The 22,633-nt window shown below is 44.6% G+C and overlaps 1 protein-coding gene across 1 annotated transcript in view; it reads right to left on the bottom strand.

Annotated features, from left to right (window-relative positions):
• LOC144822537 (aldehyde oxidase 1-like) overlaps positions 1 to 22,633 on the bottom strand; it is a 661,088-nt gene that overhangs the window by 265,131 nt on the left and 373,324 nt on the right. The window contains exon 22 of the mRNA XM_078680183.1: positions 9,759 to 9,892. Coding sequence (XP_078536309.1) covers positions 9,759 to 9,892 — 134 coding nt within the window. The remainder of the gene's footprint in view (positions 1 to 9,758; positions 9,893 to 22,633) is intronic.

The following is a 22,633-nucleotide window of genomic DNA, read 5'->3' as shown; positions in this document are numbered from 1 at the left end:
AGAGGGAGGGTGATAGATAGATAGAGGGAGGGTAATAGATAGATAGAGGGAGGGTGATAGATAGATAGTGTGAGGGCGATATATAGATAGATAGATAGATAGATAGATAGATAGATAGATAGATAGATAGATAGATAGATAGATAGATAGATAGATAGATAGATAGATAGATAGATAGAGTGAGGGCGACAGATAGATAGATAGAGTGAGGGCGATAGATAGAATGAGGACGATAGACAGAGTGAGGGCGATAGATAGATAGAGTGAGGGCGATAGATAGATAGAGTCAGGGCGATAGATAGAGTGAGGACGATAGACAGAGTGAGGGCGATAGATAGATAGAGTGAGGGCGATAGATAGATAGATAGATAGATAGATAGATAGATAGATAGATAGAGTGAGGGCGACAGATAGATAGATAGAGTGAGGGCGATAGATAGAATGAGGACGATAGACAGAGTGAGGGCGATAGATAGATAGAGTGAGGGCGATAGATAGATAGAGTGAGGGCGATAGATAGAGTGAGGACGATAGACAGAGTGAGGGCGATAGATAGATAGAGTGAGGGCGATAGATAGATAGAGTGAGGGCGATAGATAGATAGATAGATAGATAGATAGATAGATAGATAGATAGATAGATAGATAGATAGATAGATAGATAGATAGATAGATAGATAGATAGAGTGAGGGTGACAGATAGATTCAGGGCGACAGATAGATAGAGTGAGGGCGACAGATAGATAGTGAGGACGATAGATAGAGTGAGGTGGCCTCATGGTGGACGTGGTGGTGGCCGTGGTGGTGGTGGTGGACATGGTGGTATTGTATGTGGTGGTGGTGGATGTGGTGGTGGTGGACGCCGCCTGCATCAAAATAGTGAGACAGACAACTCATGCCTTCTTGAATTAGGGAACAATAAGCAGAGTGGCACAGGCCGAAAGGAGCATACGGGTCTGACCCGTATGCTCCATGAGGAGAGATGAGATGATGAGAGAGGAAAGCAAGGGAGTGAGAGAATTCGATTCAAGAAGTCAGGGATGAGGAGAAATGTGAGTTGTCAAACACTGAAGTGATATATCGATAGATGTTCCTTTTTGCATACGACTGCCAATAAAAAATTTGTTTACAAAAAAAAAAGCTTGAAATATTGAGAGAACATATTTGAACCAGTTGTTGTTGAATGGTTGCACAGATTGATGCTGTAGTGGCGCTAAGTGATGTGATGGCGACGAGTGATGCTGTGGCGTTCAGTGATGCTGTGGTAGCGCATAGTGATGTTGTGGTGCCCCAGAGTGATGCCGTGGTGGTGCTGAGTGATGCCGTGTTGATGCGATAGATAGATAGAGTGAGTGCGATAAATAGAGGGAGGATTATAGATAGATAGAGGGAGGGTGATAGATAGATAGAGGGAGGGTGATAGATAGATAGGGTGAGGGCGATATATAGATAGATAGATAGATAGATAGATAGATAGATAGATAGATAGATAGATAGATAGATAGATAGATAGATAGATAGATAGATAGATAGAGTGAGGGCGACAGATAGATAGATAGAGTCTTCCGTCGAATCAACGCCTCCCGGCGACACAACGCGCTATCGGCACGACACAACGTCTTCCGACGAATCAACGCCTCCCGGCGACACAGCGCGCACTCGGCACGACACAACGTCTTCCGACTAATCAACGCCTCCCGGCGACACAACGCGCACGAAAACAACGCAATTCTGCGAGGGAGCAACACCTATAATTTGGACATGCCTGTTGGGAGCCGATTTCCCTTACATGGGCAAGGGGCCCGACCTTCCCTGACAGAATGTATAAGATAAAGATTGCACTTGTAGTTATTCCCTGATTAGAAGCAGGCACCTTCCTGTCATCAGTTACCGGTAAGAAGGGAATTTCACCATCCTTCTGTACAACAGCACCTGGCTAAGAAGAATCCATCCACCCCCTGTCAAAGGAAAACAGACAAATGATACTAATGCACATTGGGGTCTCTTTAGAACCTAGAACACTCCTGAGGCGGAAAGCCGGGAGCGAGAAGCTTTTGCACACTGCTCGTGTTTTAAATTTATTATTGTGTCACTTAGCTTTCTTGTTTGTATTTTTAAAACTCGCACGTACCCTGAATAGAGGAACTGCTGTTCTGTTACTTCGCTGATTAGGAGCGGAGTCTCCACCCGCTAGTGAGCCTGCCGGTCACGCCACGCCCACCTTGCTGACGGGACGGTGGGGGAGGCGGTCTTGCACTCTGACGCGCTCCGCAGCAGTAGAAAGGCAGACGTCTATGTCTTTGCGCAGCGGACGCGAGCAGCGGGCGCCCCCTTTGGCGCTCCGAAGGTGCGCCAAAGGTAAGCCCCTCTGCGCCCGTCCGAGCCCTGACGTGCCTAGAGGCCATGACCTCTGTTCGATTTCTGCCAGCAGGCAACTCTCAGGCTAGGATCGGTTACTCGTCCTCAGAGCTTCGTAACATATTGAAGTCAGCTGCTGCCATATCAGGTGCCGCGTAGACCTGTTCCTTTAAATTCCCCGACTTCCTGGAGGGTCCGGTAGCCTGTAGGAGCTGCTCCTTTCAAGGAGACCAATCTATTAGTCATGTGCCAGTAACCAGCTTACTCAGGACACCACCGTCGGAGGGCCGATCTTACATACTCTGTAATGTCCGGTCCTTAGCCAAGCATCCATTCGAAATCTGGGACGTAATTCATTCGCACACCCCGGAGATTTGTTTCTTGACCTGGCTGAATCCTGCCAATCTTTCAATGGTTAACATGGCTATCCCCGAAAATTATGGGTTTATCCATGTGGATAGGGTGGGAAAAACGGGGGGGGGGAGGTATTGCTATAGTGTTTAAAAAGCACCTTAAAGTTGCTTAGATTGAAACGATCTCTGACAAACACTTGGAGCTAGGTCTTTTCAAAGTCACATTTTCACCCTCAGAAAGCTGGACCGGGGCCTTGGTCTATCGCCCCCCTGGTCCGAAAGCGGATTTTACAGATAGGCTTGTGGATTTAATAGCTACCCATGTTGTGGCCTCCAGCAAATTTCTATTACTGGCCGATTTCAACTTTCACGGTGAGATACTTGCATCGCCTAAAGTAAACAAACTTCTTACAGATATGGAACACCTTTGGCTTCCACAAAGAATTCTAGGACCTACCCATAATGGGGGGCATACACTTGACCTACTGTTCACAAACATAGAATCACTCGTATATGATGCCCCTTGGCCCCTTACATGATCGGACCATTTTATGATCAAATTTACGAGCCCGTCTAGTTTCCCTCCATGTAGAGGACGGCCTGCTGGTAGAGCCCTACTAACTCAGCCGCCTTGGAATAAGCTCACTCCCCAGACATTTGAGACAGTATTTACGCTCCGCCATTGGACAGAGGAGCGGGAGGTATCCAACGCCTTGTCGACCCTCACGACAGAAATGGTGAGAGCCTTGGATATAATTATTCCATCTAAAAAGAAATCAAGACCCCCGCTGAATCGACGCTCTGCCCAATAGTATACTCTTGAACTTAGGCAGGAAAAATCTTCTTGCAAAAGACTGGAAAGAATCTGGAGACAAATCAAATCCCCCCAATCAAAAACTCTATTTAAATCTTCCCTATCAACTTACCACCACAATCTAAAAGCCACAAGATGCCTGTTTATCGCGAACCAGATCAAGCACGCGACCAATTCCGCTAAAGCGCTATTTGACATCGTGAAAGATTTTGTGGCCCCTGTGGCATGCAAACAACCCTCTATAGAATCCCAAGACCTCTGCAACTCCTTGGCGAGGTTCTTTCGGGAGAACATTGAAATCATTTACATGAATTTTTCACATGAGGCGCCTACTCCCTTCAACCATGGCTGTACACTTATACGGACCGATTGCTCCCTTGAATGCTTTCAACCTATTACTTTAGACCCCTGCCCCCCAAAAATTATGGCACTTCTATCCCATACTTTGGCTCCTACTATCCAGAATCTTTTTAATCTTTCAATTGCGGAGGGCGAAATTCCAGTGCCCTGGAAGGAAGCATTCGTCCATCCTATCCTAAAGAAACCTGCGGCTATCCCTCAGGAGTTGGGCAAGTATCGCCCTATCTCGCTGCTCCCCCTGTTGGGTAAAATGCTGGAAAGTATGATCAATCAGCAACTAAACAGCTATCTTGAGTCACACTGTATTCTGGACGCCTCACAGTCCGGCTTCCGCAGGGGTTTTAGTACGGAAACGGCGCTATTGGCCGTCACGGACTCCCTGCGGATGTCGGTAGATGCAGGGGGGTCGGAAATCCTGATCCTTCTTGACCTCTCCGCGGCATTCGATACCATCTCGCATGCCAGGCTGGTGGAGAGGTTAAGAGCTATTGGGATTCAGGGTTCGGCCCTCAGGTGGCTTCAGAACTTCATAATGGATAGATACCAAACGGTCAACATGGGCCCATATCAGGCAGAGAAAACTCCATTGGACAAGGGCGTTCCCCAGGGCTTCTGCCTTAGCCCTACCTTTTTTAACATCTATATGGCACCTCTGGCTAAGGTTGTGGAAGCCCTGGGTTTTGAAACTATTTCTTACGCCGATGACACCCAGCTACTGTTCAACATCGGCCCTAATCAGGAGGCGGATAGACTCCGTTTTTACAAGGGTATTTGGGAAATCTCTAACTGGATGACCAATAACTTTCTCCAGTTGAACCCTGGGAAGACGGAACTCATGCTGCTGGGGAAGGCCGCGGCAGTCTGGTCCAAGGAGTGGTGGCCTATACAACTGGGTGCCCCCCCCCCCACACCTAAGGAGTGTGTGAACAACTTGGGTATCAAGATCAGCCACTCTCTTTCCATGCAGGGTCCTGTTACTATAGGCTAAGACTCTTGTGGAAGATTTTTCCTTTTATCCCACTGGAGCACCGAAGAACCCTGACCCAAGCAATGGTCATTAGCCGTTTAGATTATGGCAATGCCCTATTGGCAGAAGCTGGAGCAACTTCCCTGAATAAATTGCAGGTGATCCAGAATACGGCGGCAAGGCTGGTATTCAACATGCCGGCGAGATCCCCCTCGCTGCCTCTGCTGAAAAAACTGCACTGGCTTCCCATAAGGCAGAGATCTATTTTCAAGGTTTGCTGCTTGACCTTCAATGCCCTCCAGGGTCAGGGCCCTATCTACCTGCAGAACAAGCTGGTAAAACATATCCCGAACCGCTCTCTGTGATCTAGCTCGCAGCGGCTACTACAGGTCCCTCGAATCAGACTCCACAGGTCAGGGGGCAGGGCTTTTTCCTATTAGGCTCCCAAGTATTGGAATAGCCTTCCTATCTCCTTAAGTGTAATTCCTTCCTACCAAATCTTTAGAAAACATTTAAAGGCCTTTCTGTATTAGTGGCTCCTCCCTCTCTGGTTTCTTTCCCCTCCGGAGTACATTCTGAGTAAGCGCCGAGATGCCTCATGGTGAGTCAAGCGCTATACAAGAAGGTATAACATAACATAACATTTATTACATGATAATAGGATGACAAGAAAATAAGTAACTAAACATTATCACAATCACCAAAACATTCACACACATAAAAGCTGAAAAGTAAGCATATGGTAAGATACAACAGGCTAACTTGGAACACCTCACCATAATCCTAGTCATCTCGTCAGCTGGATAAAGATTATTTCCTCTCTTTTCCTCTGGTCTGGTCAGGACTCTCTGTTCCACAGTCGTAGGTACACGTCTGCACCACGCTGCTTCACCAGACCGCCATGACTTCTTAGCAAGATCTCAGCAGCAAGCAAAATGTCAGAATGTCAGACCAGTAAATCTCTCCCTTCACTAATATAGAACGCAGTTTCTCATCGAAGCTTCTAGCAAACTCCTCCTATGGTTCCCACTGAATTCCTGTGCCACCTGGTACCAAGGTCACTCCTCAGGGTAGCTAAGCCTTTGTTATGACCTCGGCGCGACATGAGCACATTCCTTCGATAAGAACCGGTCTTCTCTGGTTCATAGCTAGCGAATAACACATTGAAACTAAAACATGGTCTATCACCTACAAGCGGTTCAGAAAAGAATATGACGTCTCTCGTGCATAGGCCTCTAGGCCCGAAAAAAAGCAAAGACCATAGAAAGAAGGCATAAGATCATGCCAAAGCAAATAGGTAAGCTCTGCCAATAGGTGAGGTAAAGTCGGAAATAAAGTAAGCATCACACATATGCAAACGATAGCAAAATATACTGAGATGGTAGTGGGCAATGGTCAAAACCACGCCAGTGAGTGCAAATATCTCTATCACTACAATTACGTGTATCAGAGGTTACTGTCGTAGCTTGTGGTCAAAACTTGCATTAGAGGGTACCGAACTGCATTATGGTCAAGGCATATACTAGAACGCACTGTAGCACTTTGTGGTCAAGACTTGTATTAGAGGGTACTATGGTACTTTGTGGTCAAGAATTGTATTAGAGGGAATAATAGTACTTTGTGGTAAATACCTGTATTTGAGAGTACTGTTGTACTTTGTGGTCAAAGTGTATATTGGAGTGTACTGTAGTACTTTGTGGCCAAGGTGTATTATGGAGGTTACAGTAGTATTTTCTGGTTAATAAACATGGATTTATGGGTACAATCATGGTTTGTGGGCAAACAAGCTTGAAGAAATACTGGTGTTTTTTAGTCAGCATGCTTGAATGCATAGTTGTGCGTTTGGTCACCAGACTTGTATATGAGATTGCAGTAGTGCTTTGTGATCAATTAACATATATTTAGATATACATATGAAGGAGAATACTATGTCTTCTTGATAAAAAGGTAGGCATTTGAAAAAAGGGCCATGGACAGGTATTTGAAGTTTTAATCATTTTTGTGTGTGCAATTGATCAATATTTGACAGAACAGTAGTTTGTGTAGGTATAGCCGTGTCTCATAGACGATACAGGTTATTTGAGTACTGTCCTGTGGACAGAACAAAGGTATATGGTGATACAGCAGAGCGCTCTGTACAATACACTCGTACTTGAGGACACAGTAGTACTATGTAATCATAATATAATTATTTGACATACATTAGCTCTTGTGAGCAAGCCATAGCTATTTAAAAGAATAGCCACATCTAATAGACACAATCCACAGATAAGTGTGATACTGTAGTGCATTGTGGACAATACAAAGGTATCTGATGATACAGTAGTGCCTAGTGGAATACAATCAATTAAGAATTTGTAAATCACGGCAAATCACCCAAGAGGGTTTCGAGGTGCTGGAATTGCTAACTGCTCAGTGGTGTTGTGTTCATTTGAACAGCCAGGTCTTGAGTCATTTCCTGAATTGCCTGAGCGATGAGGCGGTCCTGGGGTGTCAGGCAAGGTTGTTCCAAGTTTTAGCCGCCAGTTGTGAGAAGGAGCTTCCTCCGCTGTTGCCTTGACAGATCTGTGGGGTGTCTACGAGGAAGAGGGAGGTGTATCATAGGTGTCTGGTTGGTTGGTGGAAGGTAATACGTTTGTTGATGTATGTTGGTCCTTCATTGTGATGGGCTTTGTGTGCATAGGTCAACATCTTGAACTAACATCTCTTCTGGATTGGGAGCCAGTGTAGCTTCTTGAGGTGTGGTGTGCTGTGAGTTGGTGTGGTGTGATGTGAGCCCGTCTGGGAAAGACGAGGAAGATTTTTGTCACTGAGTTTTGTATTGTCTTCTGGAGGCCTGCACTTATTCCTACGTAGAGTGTGTTCCCATAGACCAGCCTGCTGGTGACGAGGGCCTGTGTGATGGTCCTTCTGGTGTTATCTGGGAGCAACCTAAAGATCTTGCAGAGCTTGAGTAGGGTGTGGAAGAAGACAGATGAGACTGTGTTTACCAGTTTCTTCATAGACAGCTTGCTGTCCAAGATGATGCTGAGGTTGTGGGCGTGGTCTGTAGGGATGGGCCCAGGCCACGATGTGTCATTCCATGTCGAGGTGTTGTTCCCAAAGATGAGGACTACTGTATTGTCCGTGTTGAGCTTGAGACAGTTGTCCTTCATCCAGTTGGCGACGTTCATCATACATTTGTGGAAGTTGGCTCTGGTGGTAGAGGGGGTCTTCCGACAGTGAGAGGATGAGCTGGGTGTCATCAGCTAGGAGATGGTGTTGAGTCCATGCAATCTGATGGTGTCGGCCTGGGGTGTCATGTATGTGTTAAAGAGGGTGGGGCTGAGGGATGATCCTTGGGGATGCAGCTGATGATCTTCTTGGGTTCTGAGATGAACTGTGGGAGATGGATTCTCTGGGTTGTTCCGGTGAAGTATGAGGCAATACCCAAGCATTTGCAGATACAGCTGGTGCTTGTGAACAATGTTCAGGTATTTGCGTCTGTGGTAGTGTGCGGTGGATAATACACAGGTATCTGAAGATACAGTTGTGCCTTGAGAACAATACAATACTTAAGTATATAGTAATAATAATATTATTAATCTTTATTCGGCATATAAAAATATGACCATAAAAGAATCATCTTAAAAAATAGAAACATCAGGCAAAGGAAGTCTTCTTAGAAACTGCCACCTACACAAGGAAGACCAGGTATATATACTGTCATTATCCCCCACTTGACGCTTAATACCAAAGTGCATCCAACGAGTTTAAGTGCAGGTTTGAAATATATAAAAAATGATAAAATATTCATTTAGTACTTTTATAGCAGCAAAACTTAGTGCAAAATAGCAAAAATTCTTCTGGGCTTCAAGCACCCCTGGTAGTTCTTAACTTTAAAGCAGACGTTAGAAAGTTGGAAACACAGAAGAGTGTAAAAACATCTGATGACAGTTTAAAAACAACAAGGCAACACGTGCCTGTCTAAATCTAAACCTTCTTAAAAGGCCCTTTGGGAAAATGTTTATGGGATATGCATAGTGCGGACAGAGTAGAACAAAATGTAGGGTATCCTGTGGAGACCTATTGTCGCAGCCACAGGATCCTCTATGTTCTATATTCATTGTAAAACCAGGTACAGCCAAAAGGTGATGAAATTAATTTAATCTAAAAGGGGTAATTAAAAATATGTCATGTGCACTAGTAATGAGAGATAAGTATGGTCCAATGCCCTGGATTGATTTGACTAAAATATGTTCTCTCACCGTTGCAACATACCATACTTAAAGAACAGATCTTTGATAAGTGCCTTTCCCTGGATTCTCACGTTATTGGGGATAGTACTTAAGCATATAGTTGTGTCTTGTGTACAATCACGGGTAATTTAAGATATAGGTTGGACCTTTTGGAAAACCGAGTCATAATGATAAATTCCACATAAGGAAGTCAGTTTTCTCTATTTATTGTTTTGATATTTACACTGGTTAACCCCTTCGCTGCGGCGGCTATTCCGCCGCAGCGCTAAGGGGGAGGCGGGCCGCACGGCGGTCCCGTGCTCGTGACGGAACCGCTCCGTCACGGCCCGCGGGCGAGCTGTGCTTATGACGGAACGGTTCCGTCACGGACCCGCCCGCCTAATAGAACCTTCAGCGCAGGCGCGGCGAGCGGGCCGTGACGGAACCGTTCCGTCACCAGCACAGCCCACCCGAGGCTTGTGACGGAGCGGTTCCGTCACGAGCATGGGAGGGGTTAAGGAATCTTATTGGAGGTAAAATGATAATGCTTTATTTTTGGAGAGCTATAACACGTAATTCCTGTGCATTATTGTAGTAGCTCAGTAGGTATTTCAAGCTGAATGCCAAACACATCTCTGGAGTGCAAAATAAATATTCTTAAATTTGGTTGTGTGCAAAATAAACACTTACTTGTTAGCTGCAACGGCGGCAGCGCAGGCAAGTGGAGTTGCCTTTGTTAGCTTCCCTCCGAATCCCCCGCCAATCCTTTTAGTATGGATGGACACTCGGTTAGAAGGGACACCCAAAGTTTTGCACACCATTTGCTGCAAAAGATAAAAACTGTTTATAAAAAGGTATGGTTAAGAAGTTTGCAGTTTATATGACTTTAGACACTTAGGGCCGACGTAAGACAGTTTTTTTGCGGTCGCAAATGGGAAATCGTCCCGTTTGCGACCGCAAAAAAGGGTGGTGATTTGTACAAACACGAGTAGGAAGCCACTGTAGCTTCTTGAGGTGTGGTGTGCTATGAGTCGGTGTGGTGTGATGTGAGCCCGTCTGGGGAGGACAAGGAAGATTTTTGTCACTGAGTTTTGTATTGTCTTCAGGAGGCGTGCACTTATTCCTAAAATAGTGTTTGCGAGCTGCTAATAGGAAGGGGTGTGCCAATGGTGTACCTTCCTAATAGCGAGTCAGAATGGTATGTATCATTGTTTTGTGATCGCATTTGCGGTGGCAAAACACTTGCAGTTTAGCGCCTACTTTAAGTAGGTGGTAAGCCACTCGTAATCTGGAAGGGGTCCCTATATCAGGAAAAGATGGTCTAGATTATGTACAACTGTTTTAGGCCTTGAATAGCTCATCAAAACTAAAGAAAGCATTTGCCATAGTGGACTGGGACATTTTTCTCCCTAAAAAAACACCCTTCAGGTAGCACACAACATAAACTTAATTGATCCTTGCTGCTTAAATATCAACCTCTATTTTTAACACATGTCAAAAGTCTGAGTTTTGGCTGTCTTATAATGAGAGCATGCTTTGGCCATGCAGGGATTTAAATGTGATCTAGAATAATACCACTGTGCTATACTACCTGCTTGGAAAACAGCTATTACAATGAAAATATTAAAACGCATGCCAATAGAACGCATGCCGTTGATGGAGCAAGGATTCAAGAAAACAAAACTTGCTCGGATCAATCTCTCATTATCAAGTACTAATCACTAAAAATAGTAAAGAAGAGAAAAATAACATGATCACAACATTCACATATGAGGAAAAGAGCTTAACGCACGATTAAAATAACAAAGAATAGTTTGTAGCACGACTAAACCCTGATGGAATCGAAAAACGCTTTCGCGCATGTGCAAATTAGAACTACGTAGATAACCACGTGAATAATCAGTCCGAGAGGAAAAACTCTCACGCATGCGCAAGAGTTACTAACCTTAGATCTTGAGGCACCACATGCCTAGCATATGCTTGCCGGAACTTTTTTTTAAAAAGAGCTGTTGCTGCTAATGCGTTGGCTTAAAGAAGGAGAATTTAACATGGGATAGAGTAGAAGTGGGTGGTGAACAGTGCCAATCACATATTTGATAAAGTAACATTTGTTTATGATTCCTTTATTAATAATGTACGTGTAATGTGGTAGGCAAATTAAAACAATGGCGGTAAAGATGGACGCGAGTTAGAACATGCGCAGCGTGATAATGATGTGAGCCGCTGACCGTGTTGCTGACAGGTTGCCAAGGACAAGTCACTATGTGAACCATCATCTTGACTGTAGAACAGTATTCAAATGCATATTGAAATGAAGCATCTAATGGATGTGAAAAGGAAATAAAAGAAAATAATGAATGAGCTAAAGGGGAAGGGGTTGTTAGACAATAAGGTTTATTAAAGAAGTGAATATGTCAGCATGAGGTGATGACAACTCCCCTGCCCCTGCTCAATCACAGTCTGTGATCCACTGAGATTTACAACTTTTGAAGATGGGACATGCAGAAATAAAGAGTATATCTGGAGTGACTTAAAATAAGTCAGAGAGTTGATGAGACATCGATGCTGAGTGAGGTGTAGGCGAGCGCTGCTGCTGGAAAGAAGAGAACAGACTGGGAAGATTCATTCCTGAATGACAACCTGATTAGATCGAAGATTCGGGAAGAATATCGAGGAGGGAGAGAGTGCAAGAGAGGGATGCACTCTGGTGCGCCGGGTCTATAGAGAAGTTTAGTAAGTATTGCCCTGTCCTGATCCTGTCGTATAGTCTTTGTCTCCTGATTCTTAATCGGGAGACCTCCACCAGTCCTTTGGCCAGAGGGTTGGGTTCCCTGTTTCACCATTGGGTAATTATTATTCTGTCTTAAATTTGCATATCTTCTGCAAATGTATGATTTATTATGCTTTTTGTCCCTTCATCTATCCACTCCTAATGCATTGAATTGTTGGATAAGTCTGTGAATTAAATGTATTTGTTAAATTCATTTTTCTCTCCCATGAAAGTTGATGGAGTTTGCACTGTGAATTTGTACTAATGAGCATTCATTTATGCGTGAGATTTAGATGAAATTCATTGAATCTTGCCCAGAGTCTGTGTATATTTTATTAAGATCTGTAAGTTAGTTAGTTAATTGTTAATATCACCATCAACTACTCAACTAATTGTCCATTGACCAAAGGAAGAGTGTTGATATGTGAAGATTAGTTAGACATTGACTAATCAAGATCAAAGTGAACATAAAACTTTACCCCCAGTGAAACAGCCAGGAAAATGGAATGTGTATATGGGCCCATATGAAAGATTTGTTGATTGTGAAATGTTCATCCTGGATCAGTTTTTCTGGTAACAGAGCGATGGTTATTATTGATTAATTTGGCAATAATTGATTATTGATTATTAATTTTTGATTATTTACTATATGTTTAACAATAAGAGTTAGTGTTGTGTTTTATGTTGTCTGGAAGCACAGGTACAGAGATACTTGGGAATCCCGGGAACGGAATTTAGAAGAGTGTGGTAAGGAAATCACACTGCAGAAGGTTACTCGTCTGTTGGCATAATACCTAAAAGCTATGCAGGGCTGTAGGTGTTATTTTAGGGACTCTATTGTATAAGAGTAGAGTGTGAGTGATAGCAGAGGGCCCACCTGTGAAACTTTGGCCTTACCCAGTTAGACAGTTACAGGATGAGCCAGACACAAAAGATAAGGAACACTGGATCAAAACGGGTTGCACGAGAAGAGCAGATGATGAAGTGTGGGTGTGTTCAGATGGTAGGCCCATAATGCCAGATAGTTTGTTGTCGCAAATGGCTAGGGTATATCATGGAACCACACACATTGGGAGGGATGCTATGATTAGACATTTCAGGCAAACTTGGTATAATCCAAAGTTTAGGGTAGTTGCAGAGAGTCTCTGCCAAAGATGTTTAACCTGCCATCTGCAAATCCCAGGGAGAAAGACAATGGTCAGATGGGGAAAAATTGGAAAAGCAGAAGGACCATTCACAAGATTGCAACTAGACTTCATTGCGTTGTCACCGTGCAACGGTTTGAAGAATGTCCTTGTCATTGTGTGTCTGTTTTCTCGATGGGTAGAAGCCTATCCTACGAAGAAAAATTACAGTCTAATAGTTGCAAAACTACTGTTCAGAGAGCTCATTCCACGATTTGGGTTTCCAGTCACTTTGGAATCAGATAGAGAACCTAATTTTAATAATGACATAATCAAACTGATTTGTACAGCTTTCAAAGTTGAGCAGAAATTACATTGTGCCTATCAACCAGAAGAATCTGGAGTGGTTGAGCAGCTAAATGGCATAATAAAATCCAGGTTAGGGAAAGTGTGTGCATCCACTTCACTGAAATGGCCTGATGTTTTTCCCCTTGTATTATTAAGCTTTAGAAGTATTCCAGACCAAAGAACAAGATTGAGTCCACATGAAAATCTCATGGGAAGAGCAATGAGACAATCATTTGTTCCGGGAAACAAATAATGAACATAACTGATGGTCTAGTGTTGGATTATTGTAAAGGACTAGATGATCTGGTACGTTCTGTGTCTCACCAGGTTGGAGAAGATGCAACTACAGCACAGCTGAATCAAGCTCATGATTTGTGTCCAGGAGACTGGGTTATGGTAAAGAAACACACGAGGAAATCATGTTTGGGACACAGGTGGAAAGAACCTCATTAGGTCATACTGGTCACGACAACAGCAGTAAAGTGTGCTGGCTTATCAAACTGGATCCATGCCAGTCACACCCAAAGAGTCCCAAGTCCACCTGAATGACAAAAGCAGCAACTGGTAGAACAAAGAAAAGAGCCAGATGCTGAAAGTTGTGAAGTCGAAGAAATCAGAGAAACAGACTCTGAAGAGCGTATTGACAATGAACAACCAAGTATAAGTCAAATAGAGTGGGCACCAGTTAATGGGACTGAAGAGGCTCCTTGAACTTGAAGCTTGAACTTGAAAGACCAGAACGAAGTTAGCAAAATATAGAAGAGTCTGTTGCAGAAAACCCAGATTCAGCTCAGTCAGAAAAAGAAAAAGAACTCATTGCAGAACACCTAGATAAAATTTTGTTTGAAAAAGAAAAGGAGGAAGAATGCATCGTAGAAAATAAAGATCCAGATCAATCAGAAGAAGAGAAAGAATCCATTGCTGAAAATTTAGGTCAAACCCAGTTGGAAGAAGGAAAGAAAATACCAGAGGGTCCAGAACAAGAACAAACTAAAGAAGAAGAAAATGTAGGGAATTCAGAACTAGTCCAACCCAAAAAATGAGAAAATAAAAGAAAACTTGAAATAGGTGAAGAAAGTGAAAAGGCAGTGCAATCAAAGAGGGTTAAAACGGGTGATCACTGGCGAGTGAACTGAAAAGACTGAGATACATTCTGAGAAGAGAAACAGGGAAAGAATTAGAACAAGTAAATGAGGTGTCAAGTCAGGTAGAACAAGAACAATCAAGAAGAAGATCATTGAGGTTGTCAAAAAGAGGGAGGGTGCCAAGTAGAAAATATAAAGCTCCAGAGTGGACTTACATTATCCTTGACTATTTTGAAAATCTTGATCAAAATGGAGAACCAGAAAGTAACACTGTTGAAGAATCTGATGAAAGGGAATTGAGACCACCTTAAAGAAAAGATGTTTGTACAAAGGGTGGATTTATTGAGAAATTAGCAAACACAAAGAAGAAAAAGATCGAAAAGGAGGAAGAACTGACAAAAAGCAGAAAGCCTTTGAAGTGTGGGATCACACAAGGATTTTACCTTTTTTTTAGAGAGTAAATACATTTTAGAAATACATTTTAGATACTAAAATGGCGGAAGTAAAAGTGACTGAACATCCGATATCTAAGTTACAACGGAGATGTGTTAAATGTTGTGCATGTAGCATTATAATACTAATGTTGATGTGGTTATTGCTAATATTTGTGATACCTGTATTAATGGTGACTAATATTCAACATATCACAAATACTAGTGAAATAATGAATGTGGTCACTAAGAAAACTACTACTACAAATTTAGGACAAATGGATAAGAGCATGTATTATCATGACGAATTAAACACTGATTCGTCATTAACTGTATCTACTAAACTCTTTTATCAATATGTAGATACAATGGATGTGAGTGACTGTTATGTCTGCCTGAAATGACCTTCTTCTGACTCAGAAGGTGTAACCATCTTCTATTAACATATGGCGTGTCATGTAGTGTGGTGTCCAGTCTGTTTTATGTAATAGGAAAGTTGCACTATTTTTACTCAAATATGGATTTGGCCCCATTCGTAGAAACTTAGGGCCCGATTCACAGAACTAAGTTAAGACAAAATCCTAAACTTTCTACCATTTTGGTATTGATAGAACACACTTACTCATTTTGATATTCACAGAAGGCACTTACTCATTTTGGTATTCACAGAAGGCACTTACTCATTGATGAGTGTGTGCCTTCTGTGAATACCAAGATGAGTAACTTACTCATTTTGAGTAATTTACTCATTTTGGTATTCACAGAAGGCACTTACTCATTGATAAGTAAGTGCCTTCTGTGAATACCAAAATGAGTAACTGCCTTCTGTGAATACCAAAATGAGTAAATGCCTTCTGTGAATATCAAAATGAGTAAGTGCCTTCTGTGAATACCAAAATGGTAGTAAGTTTAGGATTTTGTCTTAAGTTAGTTCTGTGAATCGGGCCTCTGAATCCTGTGCTTAGTAGCAGAAATGCATAGTACATGGGAGAATTTTTCCTAACAACGAATCCCATAACACATGCTCATAGAAATAATCTAACTTGTCTTTTGCGTGACAGAGAAAAAGATTTTCTAAATTTAGTAGAGGAGAGAAGACAGGATTTCCAAAAGAAAGCTGTTGAGCAGAAGTCACATGTACCTCCATGGGATACTTTAGAGGGGGACTATAAGAAAGGCGAGACTCATGCTGCAATGTCCCTAGACTTATCCAAATTGGGGAAATTCTGTCTACATAGACTAAAAACAGAGAATAACAGTATCTTCATTGGTTCTAGTGAATGTGAAGCTACCTTCCTAATTATGGGGAGATGGGGACTAAAAGGGGGAACTGATCCTGTATTCCCAGAAATGTATTATGTGTGTGGTAAAAATGTCTATTATAGGTAGCCTGCATGTTGGTATGGCAGTTGTTATATTGACATTGTTTTCCCAAAGGTATACCGCATCACTAAGAACAATGCAATAGATGAAATAAGTAAGGCACTAACAAGAAATAAAAGAGCAAGTTTTTCAGAAATAGTGGGCGACATATCTGGTGCACTGATATCGTCAGATGGAGTCGTATTGAATTTGCATAAGATACGTCAATTGTCCATAGTAGTTGATCATTTATCAACAGATACTGCTAGAGGATTCTCAATGATTAATACCTAAAAGGTTGCAATCAGATCTATGGTCTTGCATAATAGACTTGCCCTTGATATTTTATTAGCAAAAGAGGGTGGAGTCTGTGGCATGTTGAAAGTTCAACACTGCTGTACATATATCCCAGACAAAAGTAAAGGTATTGAGGGATATATCAGGAATATTACGAAGATTCATTAAGATTTGACCCAACTGCAAGTTGACGGTGTTTGGGAAAGACTCAGTAAAGGTATTTCCACAATAAGTAACCGGTTTTCCACTTTTGGAAGTAGTTTATTACGGAAAATATGAATCCCCGTAATTTCAATAGCATTGGTAACATCGAAAATAATAATGACCTATAAATATTGCAAGGGAAAATTGAGAACTGGATTAATGACTGAAACCCAAAACAAAATAATGGGAAGAAAGAGAAAGAGGGAAGAGATTGAGCTAGAGGAATTGAAAGAAAATCTATGTGGAAGAATAAAAGAGCTGAACATGAAACAGAAATATAAAGAATGTGTAGAGAACAACGTAGATACCAAGATTAAATAATAAAGTGGGCACTTTGTGATGATGGGTATTTTATGATGGCTCTAAAATGCCATCAGAGGGGGGATTGATGGAGCAAGGATTCAAGAAAACGAAACTTGCTCGGATCAATCTCTCATTAACAAGTATTAATCACTAGAAATAGTGAAGAGAAAAATAACATGCGCACAACATTCACATATGTGGAAAAGAGCTTTATGCACACTTAAAATGACAAAGAATAATTTGTAGCGCGACTAAACCCCGCTTGAAACCAAAAAACGCTTTCGCACATGTGCAAATTAGAACTATGTAGATAACCACATGATTAACCCATTTGAGAGGGAAAACTCTCATGCATACGCAAGAGTTACTAACCTTAGGTCTTGAGGCACCGCATGCGTAGCATTTGCTTGCTGAAACTTAAAAAAAAGAGCTGTTGCTGCTAATGCTTTGGCTTAAAGAAGGAGAATTTAACATGGGATAGAGTAGAAGTGGGTGCTGAACAGTGACAATCACATATTTGAGAAAGTAACATTTGTTTATGATTCCTTTATCAATAGTGTATGTTTGGGGGCGTGGCCAATTGCCGAAGGGAATGGCCTCAAAGTAGCTGAGCTCTTCTGCGCCACTCCCGAAACATCTGCATAATACTGTTTGTCCTGGCCAGATTTCCTCTACAGGGTGCTTATCGAATCCTGCTGCCCGGTGATCGCATGAACTTTGGCCCAGATCGGAGGGGCCCCCATGAAGATAAGACTGCCACTCACTCTTCCATCCGCAGCTGCGCTGGAGAGGAGAGGCGTGCCTCGGCAGAGGAGCGCTAAATAACTCAGCGGCTGAGGCCTGGGCTTGGGTCTTCACTGTAAAGGCGACTGCTCGGGCGCTCACTCCTCAGCAACATTGGAAGTACGGGAGGCACCCGGCGGAGCTGCCCTGAAGGTTGGTGATCGTCAGGGGGGGTGGATCCAGCACCTGCAGATGCCAATTCCCCTCAGAGCCCCCATCATCCTCACCCGATTGGATCTCCGAGTATGGAGGGGGCTTCCCTGCGCCCCCCGGAGATGAACGCTGCCCCTGCATCACCCGCCCAGACCGAATCAGCAGGCCGCCGTCGCGGTCGGATGAACTTTTGTGAGTGAGTCTGGAGTGGTGGGCCACGAGAGTGTATGGGACACCTCGTACTGCTGCCCACGTGGTGCACTGAACGATCTGTGGGGCCGCAACATCCTGCACACTACCCGTTTTATCTCCTCAGCTTGGGTGTGACAAACCGGAGGTGACCTCCTGCACGACGGCCATGTTCCCCTGCTGAGAAGGGCGACGGACGATCCCCTAATGAGATGGCAGCTATAGTGCTCCGGGGGTAGTAAGAGATTGGAGCTCCTGGATAGTTACCTGCCCTGGGGCTGGATATAAAGTGGAGGCAACGTGAGTGCCCGGTGGTGGACGGTTAGCACGGAGGCCTGCTGACCGATGAGGCAGCAGGGCCTCCATCGACTAGGTTACTGAGTGAGGCCAGGGATCCCGACGCTGCTGAGAGGTGCTGCCTAATTGTCCATCAGCTCCGGGGTTGGGGTGCTACCTGCCAAAACTGACAGGCCGTGTGGGGAACCCCACTGCAGGTGGTGGTGAGTAGCTGGCACGTCCCGGCCCTTCGTTGATCCCTCTCTGGCGGAGACAACATGGCGACGGGCCGCAGCGGGCGTAGTGCCATGCAAGCGAAGCTAGACATGTATGCGTGGCAGAAGAACCAAGGCTGCCGCGACCCAGAGTGAGAGCCCAGAACCCACAAACAAAGACATTTTAGCTGCAATAACCACCGTACAGACCTCCCTCAAAAATCGGATTGACACGGTCGCCATGGAGGTTGCCTTGATCCGAGAAGATATGCGTAAAATGGCGGACCGAGACAGCTCTGTTGAAAACATCACAAAAGACCCGGTGGGCGACTTGACCCTCCTCAAGAAACAGGTGACCGAACTTCAAACTTCCCGTGAGGCGATGGCTTTGCAGTTGGATGATTATGATGGCCGAATGAGGTGCAGCAAAGTTCGGATTCTTGGTGTTCCGAAATGAGCGGAGGGGCAGGCCGCCAACCTTTTCGTTGAGGAGCTGATTCTACAACTTCAACCGCGGGGTCTGTCCCAGTGTTTCTCCATTGAACGAGCTCACTGTGAGCCTGGGGGTAGCCCGAAACCTGGAGCCCCCGACTACTTCTCACTTGAGTGTTTAACTTTCGGGACCGAGATGATATACTCCAAACTGCATGGGCGCCCCACCCCCCCTGGCAATCAAAAACAGTAAAGAGTCCTTTTTTCAGATTTCACCCTGAGAGTTCAAAACCAACATCACAGCTTCCTGGACGTGAAGCGCGCACTCAGAGACCATGAAATCAAGTACGCCATGTTGTTCCCAGCGAAACCCCGTGTTGAATCAGGTGGCAAGTTATGGTTCTTCATGAGACCCGAGGACGCCTGGGACTGGCTCAACGGCTGGCGTACAGTGGGCAAGCGCTCACACAAATCTGCACTTGTGGCCGGTGTGGCAGAGACACAGAGCCCGACGGCGTGAAGATGAACAATGGACAAGTCAGAGGGACCAACTGCTGAGACTTTGACTTACACTCTTAGGTGGGGAGAAAGTGTTTTACTTGGTTTAGTGGAGTTGTTGACATACCCGAAGTTGATGGGGGAGGGCGACAGGCACTCTGCAAGTTGGGGGTGGCGGGTAGTTCTATGTCCATTGTGCAGGGAGCGAGGGTGGGGTCCACATTGGGGAGGGGATGGGTTTTGTTGTTTTCTTTTTTCTTGTATCGGGACATTGTCACTCTTGGTTCTCCTGTGAAGCAATTGATCCATATTGTCCCTTGTGAATGCAATCTCCGTTCGAGAGGTGCTTGGCCACCGTCAAGTTTTGGCTATGGGGTGGAGGGGTAATCGGGAGGTCCATTGGCTGCTGAGTTCCTCAAGATGATTTATTTTCCCAACAAATAGTTAGATGGCATCGGGTGCAGCTCTTAACCTCTTGACCTGGAATGTCAATGGCCTGAGGAACAAAATTAAGAGTATAGTGTTGCAGTATAAGAAACGGCATGCTCTAGACATTGTGATGCTCCAGGAGACACACTTGGTTGGGAACTCCTGTGGGGCCCTGAATAGATGGGGGTATTGCATGATCCCTCATCAGGATTTCCCTCAGGCTCAAGGGGGGTGGGGATCCTTTTCCGCAGAGGCTACCCCTATATGATACACAACACCTGGACTGACGCGCAGGGTAGATACTCAGCTGTCACGGGCACCTGGGAGGGACAAGTCCTTAACGTAGTCTCCACATATGTCCCTCCTGGGTTACAACACTTGACATTTTGAGACGTAGGAACTCTACTACTGGAATTACCCTTAGGAGTACTGATACTGGGGAGCGACTTTAATTTAACTATGGATGGATCTAAGGACCATCTCCCACCAGGAGATGATCCGCCACGGGGCTCCCAGCTCAATGAGTTCGCCAACACCCTAGGCGTTGTGGTTGTGGACATCTGGAGATGGCTTAAACCGCTCAATACTCAATTTATGTTTCAGTCAGGGGCTCACAACAGCCAGTCTCGAATAGATTACATGTTCACACATGCACAAGACATTCATGCTTTTACTACGTCCAGATGTTTAGCATGCCCATGTCTTATCACTCGCCCATTCTCACAACTTTCGGCCCAAAGCAGGCTAAGCGCCGCGGTACCCTTTCTGTAAACCCCTGAGCACTAAAAATATCTCATATTCGGAAGGCGGTACTTAAGGATACTGATTACTACTTTGCGGAAATGTGGCGTCCGTCGCTTCTGCGGAGACACTTTGGGGAGCGTTTGGCGCTGTTATCAATTGCTGTGCACTATCATTAATGGTGGGACACAGGACTGAGCGTTCCAAGAGGGTGGTCGAGATGGAAAGATATATTTTAGTCAGGGAGGAGTCCATTGCGCGTGCCCCGGATCCTGAAGCACAACATACCTTAAACATGATACTACAGGACTACAGGCAACTTCGCTAAGAAGATGCCACAGCGTGCTCCCTGGCTACCCGTCATAAAATTTATGAGCAAGATGAACGCACAGGTAAACTCCTGGCATGGTTTGAACGGAGGGAGCAAGCCTCGAGATGGGTTCATGCCATATCTAATACCGACAGTACACTCCTCACTGACCCCCAACAAATTGCTGATACTTTTGCTGCACACTTTGAAGCGGTCTACAATACATCAGAGACATCTCAGGTCCCGTTGTTGGCTGACCTCCAGGCTACTATAAATGTAGTGAGCCTCTTCTCACAGGATAGGGACGCCCTGGAAGTGGACATTACAGAGACAGAGATTCAGAAGGCCATAAAGGATGTCCGCTCTGGCAAAGCGATGGGTAACAATGGGCTCCCTATCAAGCTTTTTAAACCCCTGGCTTCTAAGTTAGCGCCTCACCTGTTAAACATGTATGCTGATTGCTTTGAATCCGGTCTCCTTCCGGTCGACATCCGGACCGCCTCCATCATGGTCATACACAAACCAAATAAGCCGGTGGACGACTGTAAATCCTACCGTCCTATTTCCCTCCTCACCGTCGAGGCAAAGATCCTGGCCAACAGACTTCTTCCTTACATCACCGGACTGATTCATTCGGACCAGTCCGGATTCATGCCAGGGAGGAACACAGCCCGGAATCTGAGATGGTTAAATAGGGCCTTTGGTAGACTCGGAACTATCAGGGAAGAGGCAATCTTACTGTCATTAGATGCCACCATGGCATTTGACACTATTGAATGGGATTTCTTCTTTGCTGTATTGGCTCGTATGTTCTTTGGACCTAGACTAACAAAAGGGATCAGGCTGCTTTACACACACCCTACTGCGCATGTCACCATCAATAACCACCGCTCATCTACCTTTTCCCTTCGGTGAGGCACAAGGCAAAGTTGCCCGCTGTCTCCGCTGCTCTTCACCCTTGTGTTGGAGCCATTGGCCGTCTGGGTTAGGGGTGATTCAGAAATACGGGGACTGAAATGGATGGTAGATCACGAAGACCGCCTCTCGCTGTACGCGGATGACATTCTTTTCTAACTGGCCTCACCATCGCGATCCTTGCGGCGGGTACTTCACATATTCCACCTATTTGGTGCCCATTCCGGATACAAGATAAATTGGTCTAAATCCCAGATGTATGTGCTATGGGGCGACCCCCCTCCAGTCCTCGGGGCTACAATAACCGGAGGCGTCTCAGGGATTTCGATACCTTGGTATCGTTGTGACCCTGGATAACAGCCTATTCTATGAACATATCTGCAGGGGCCCCTCCAACATCTCAAATCGAATGTCTTACACTGGCGATCCCTCCCACTTACCTTCTTGGTGCGAGCGGCACTTTTGGGGTGTTCTGTAGCGCTTCCTATATGCGCTACAGAACACCCCCAGTACTATCCCAGACTCCTATTTCTACAGAATAGATTGCGTTGTGTAGGGATTACTACTATGGGATGCGATGAATAAACTCCCTATGGGATGGTATGACGGTGGCATAGCACTACCAGACATGCGACTATATTACCAGGCTTCATAATTGACCGCAATAAATAGATGGGTGTTTGGTGCACCTAATGATCCA

Source organism: Lissotriton helveticus, chromosome 3_1, assembly GCF_964261635.1.
Source record: "Lissotriton helveticus chromosome 3_1, aLisHel1.1, whole genome shotgun sequence".
NCBI lineage: Eukaryota > Metazoa > Chordata > Amphibia > Caudata > Salamandridae > Lissotriton > Lissotriton helveticus.
Note: the sequence above shows the minus strand (reverse complement) of the source record. Positions and strands in the feature narration are given on the sequence as shown.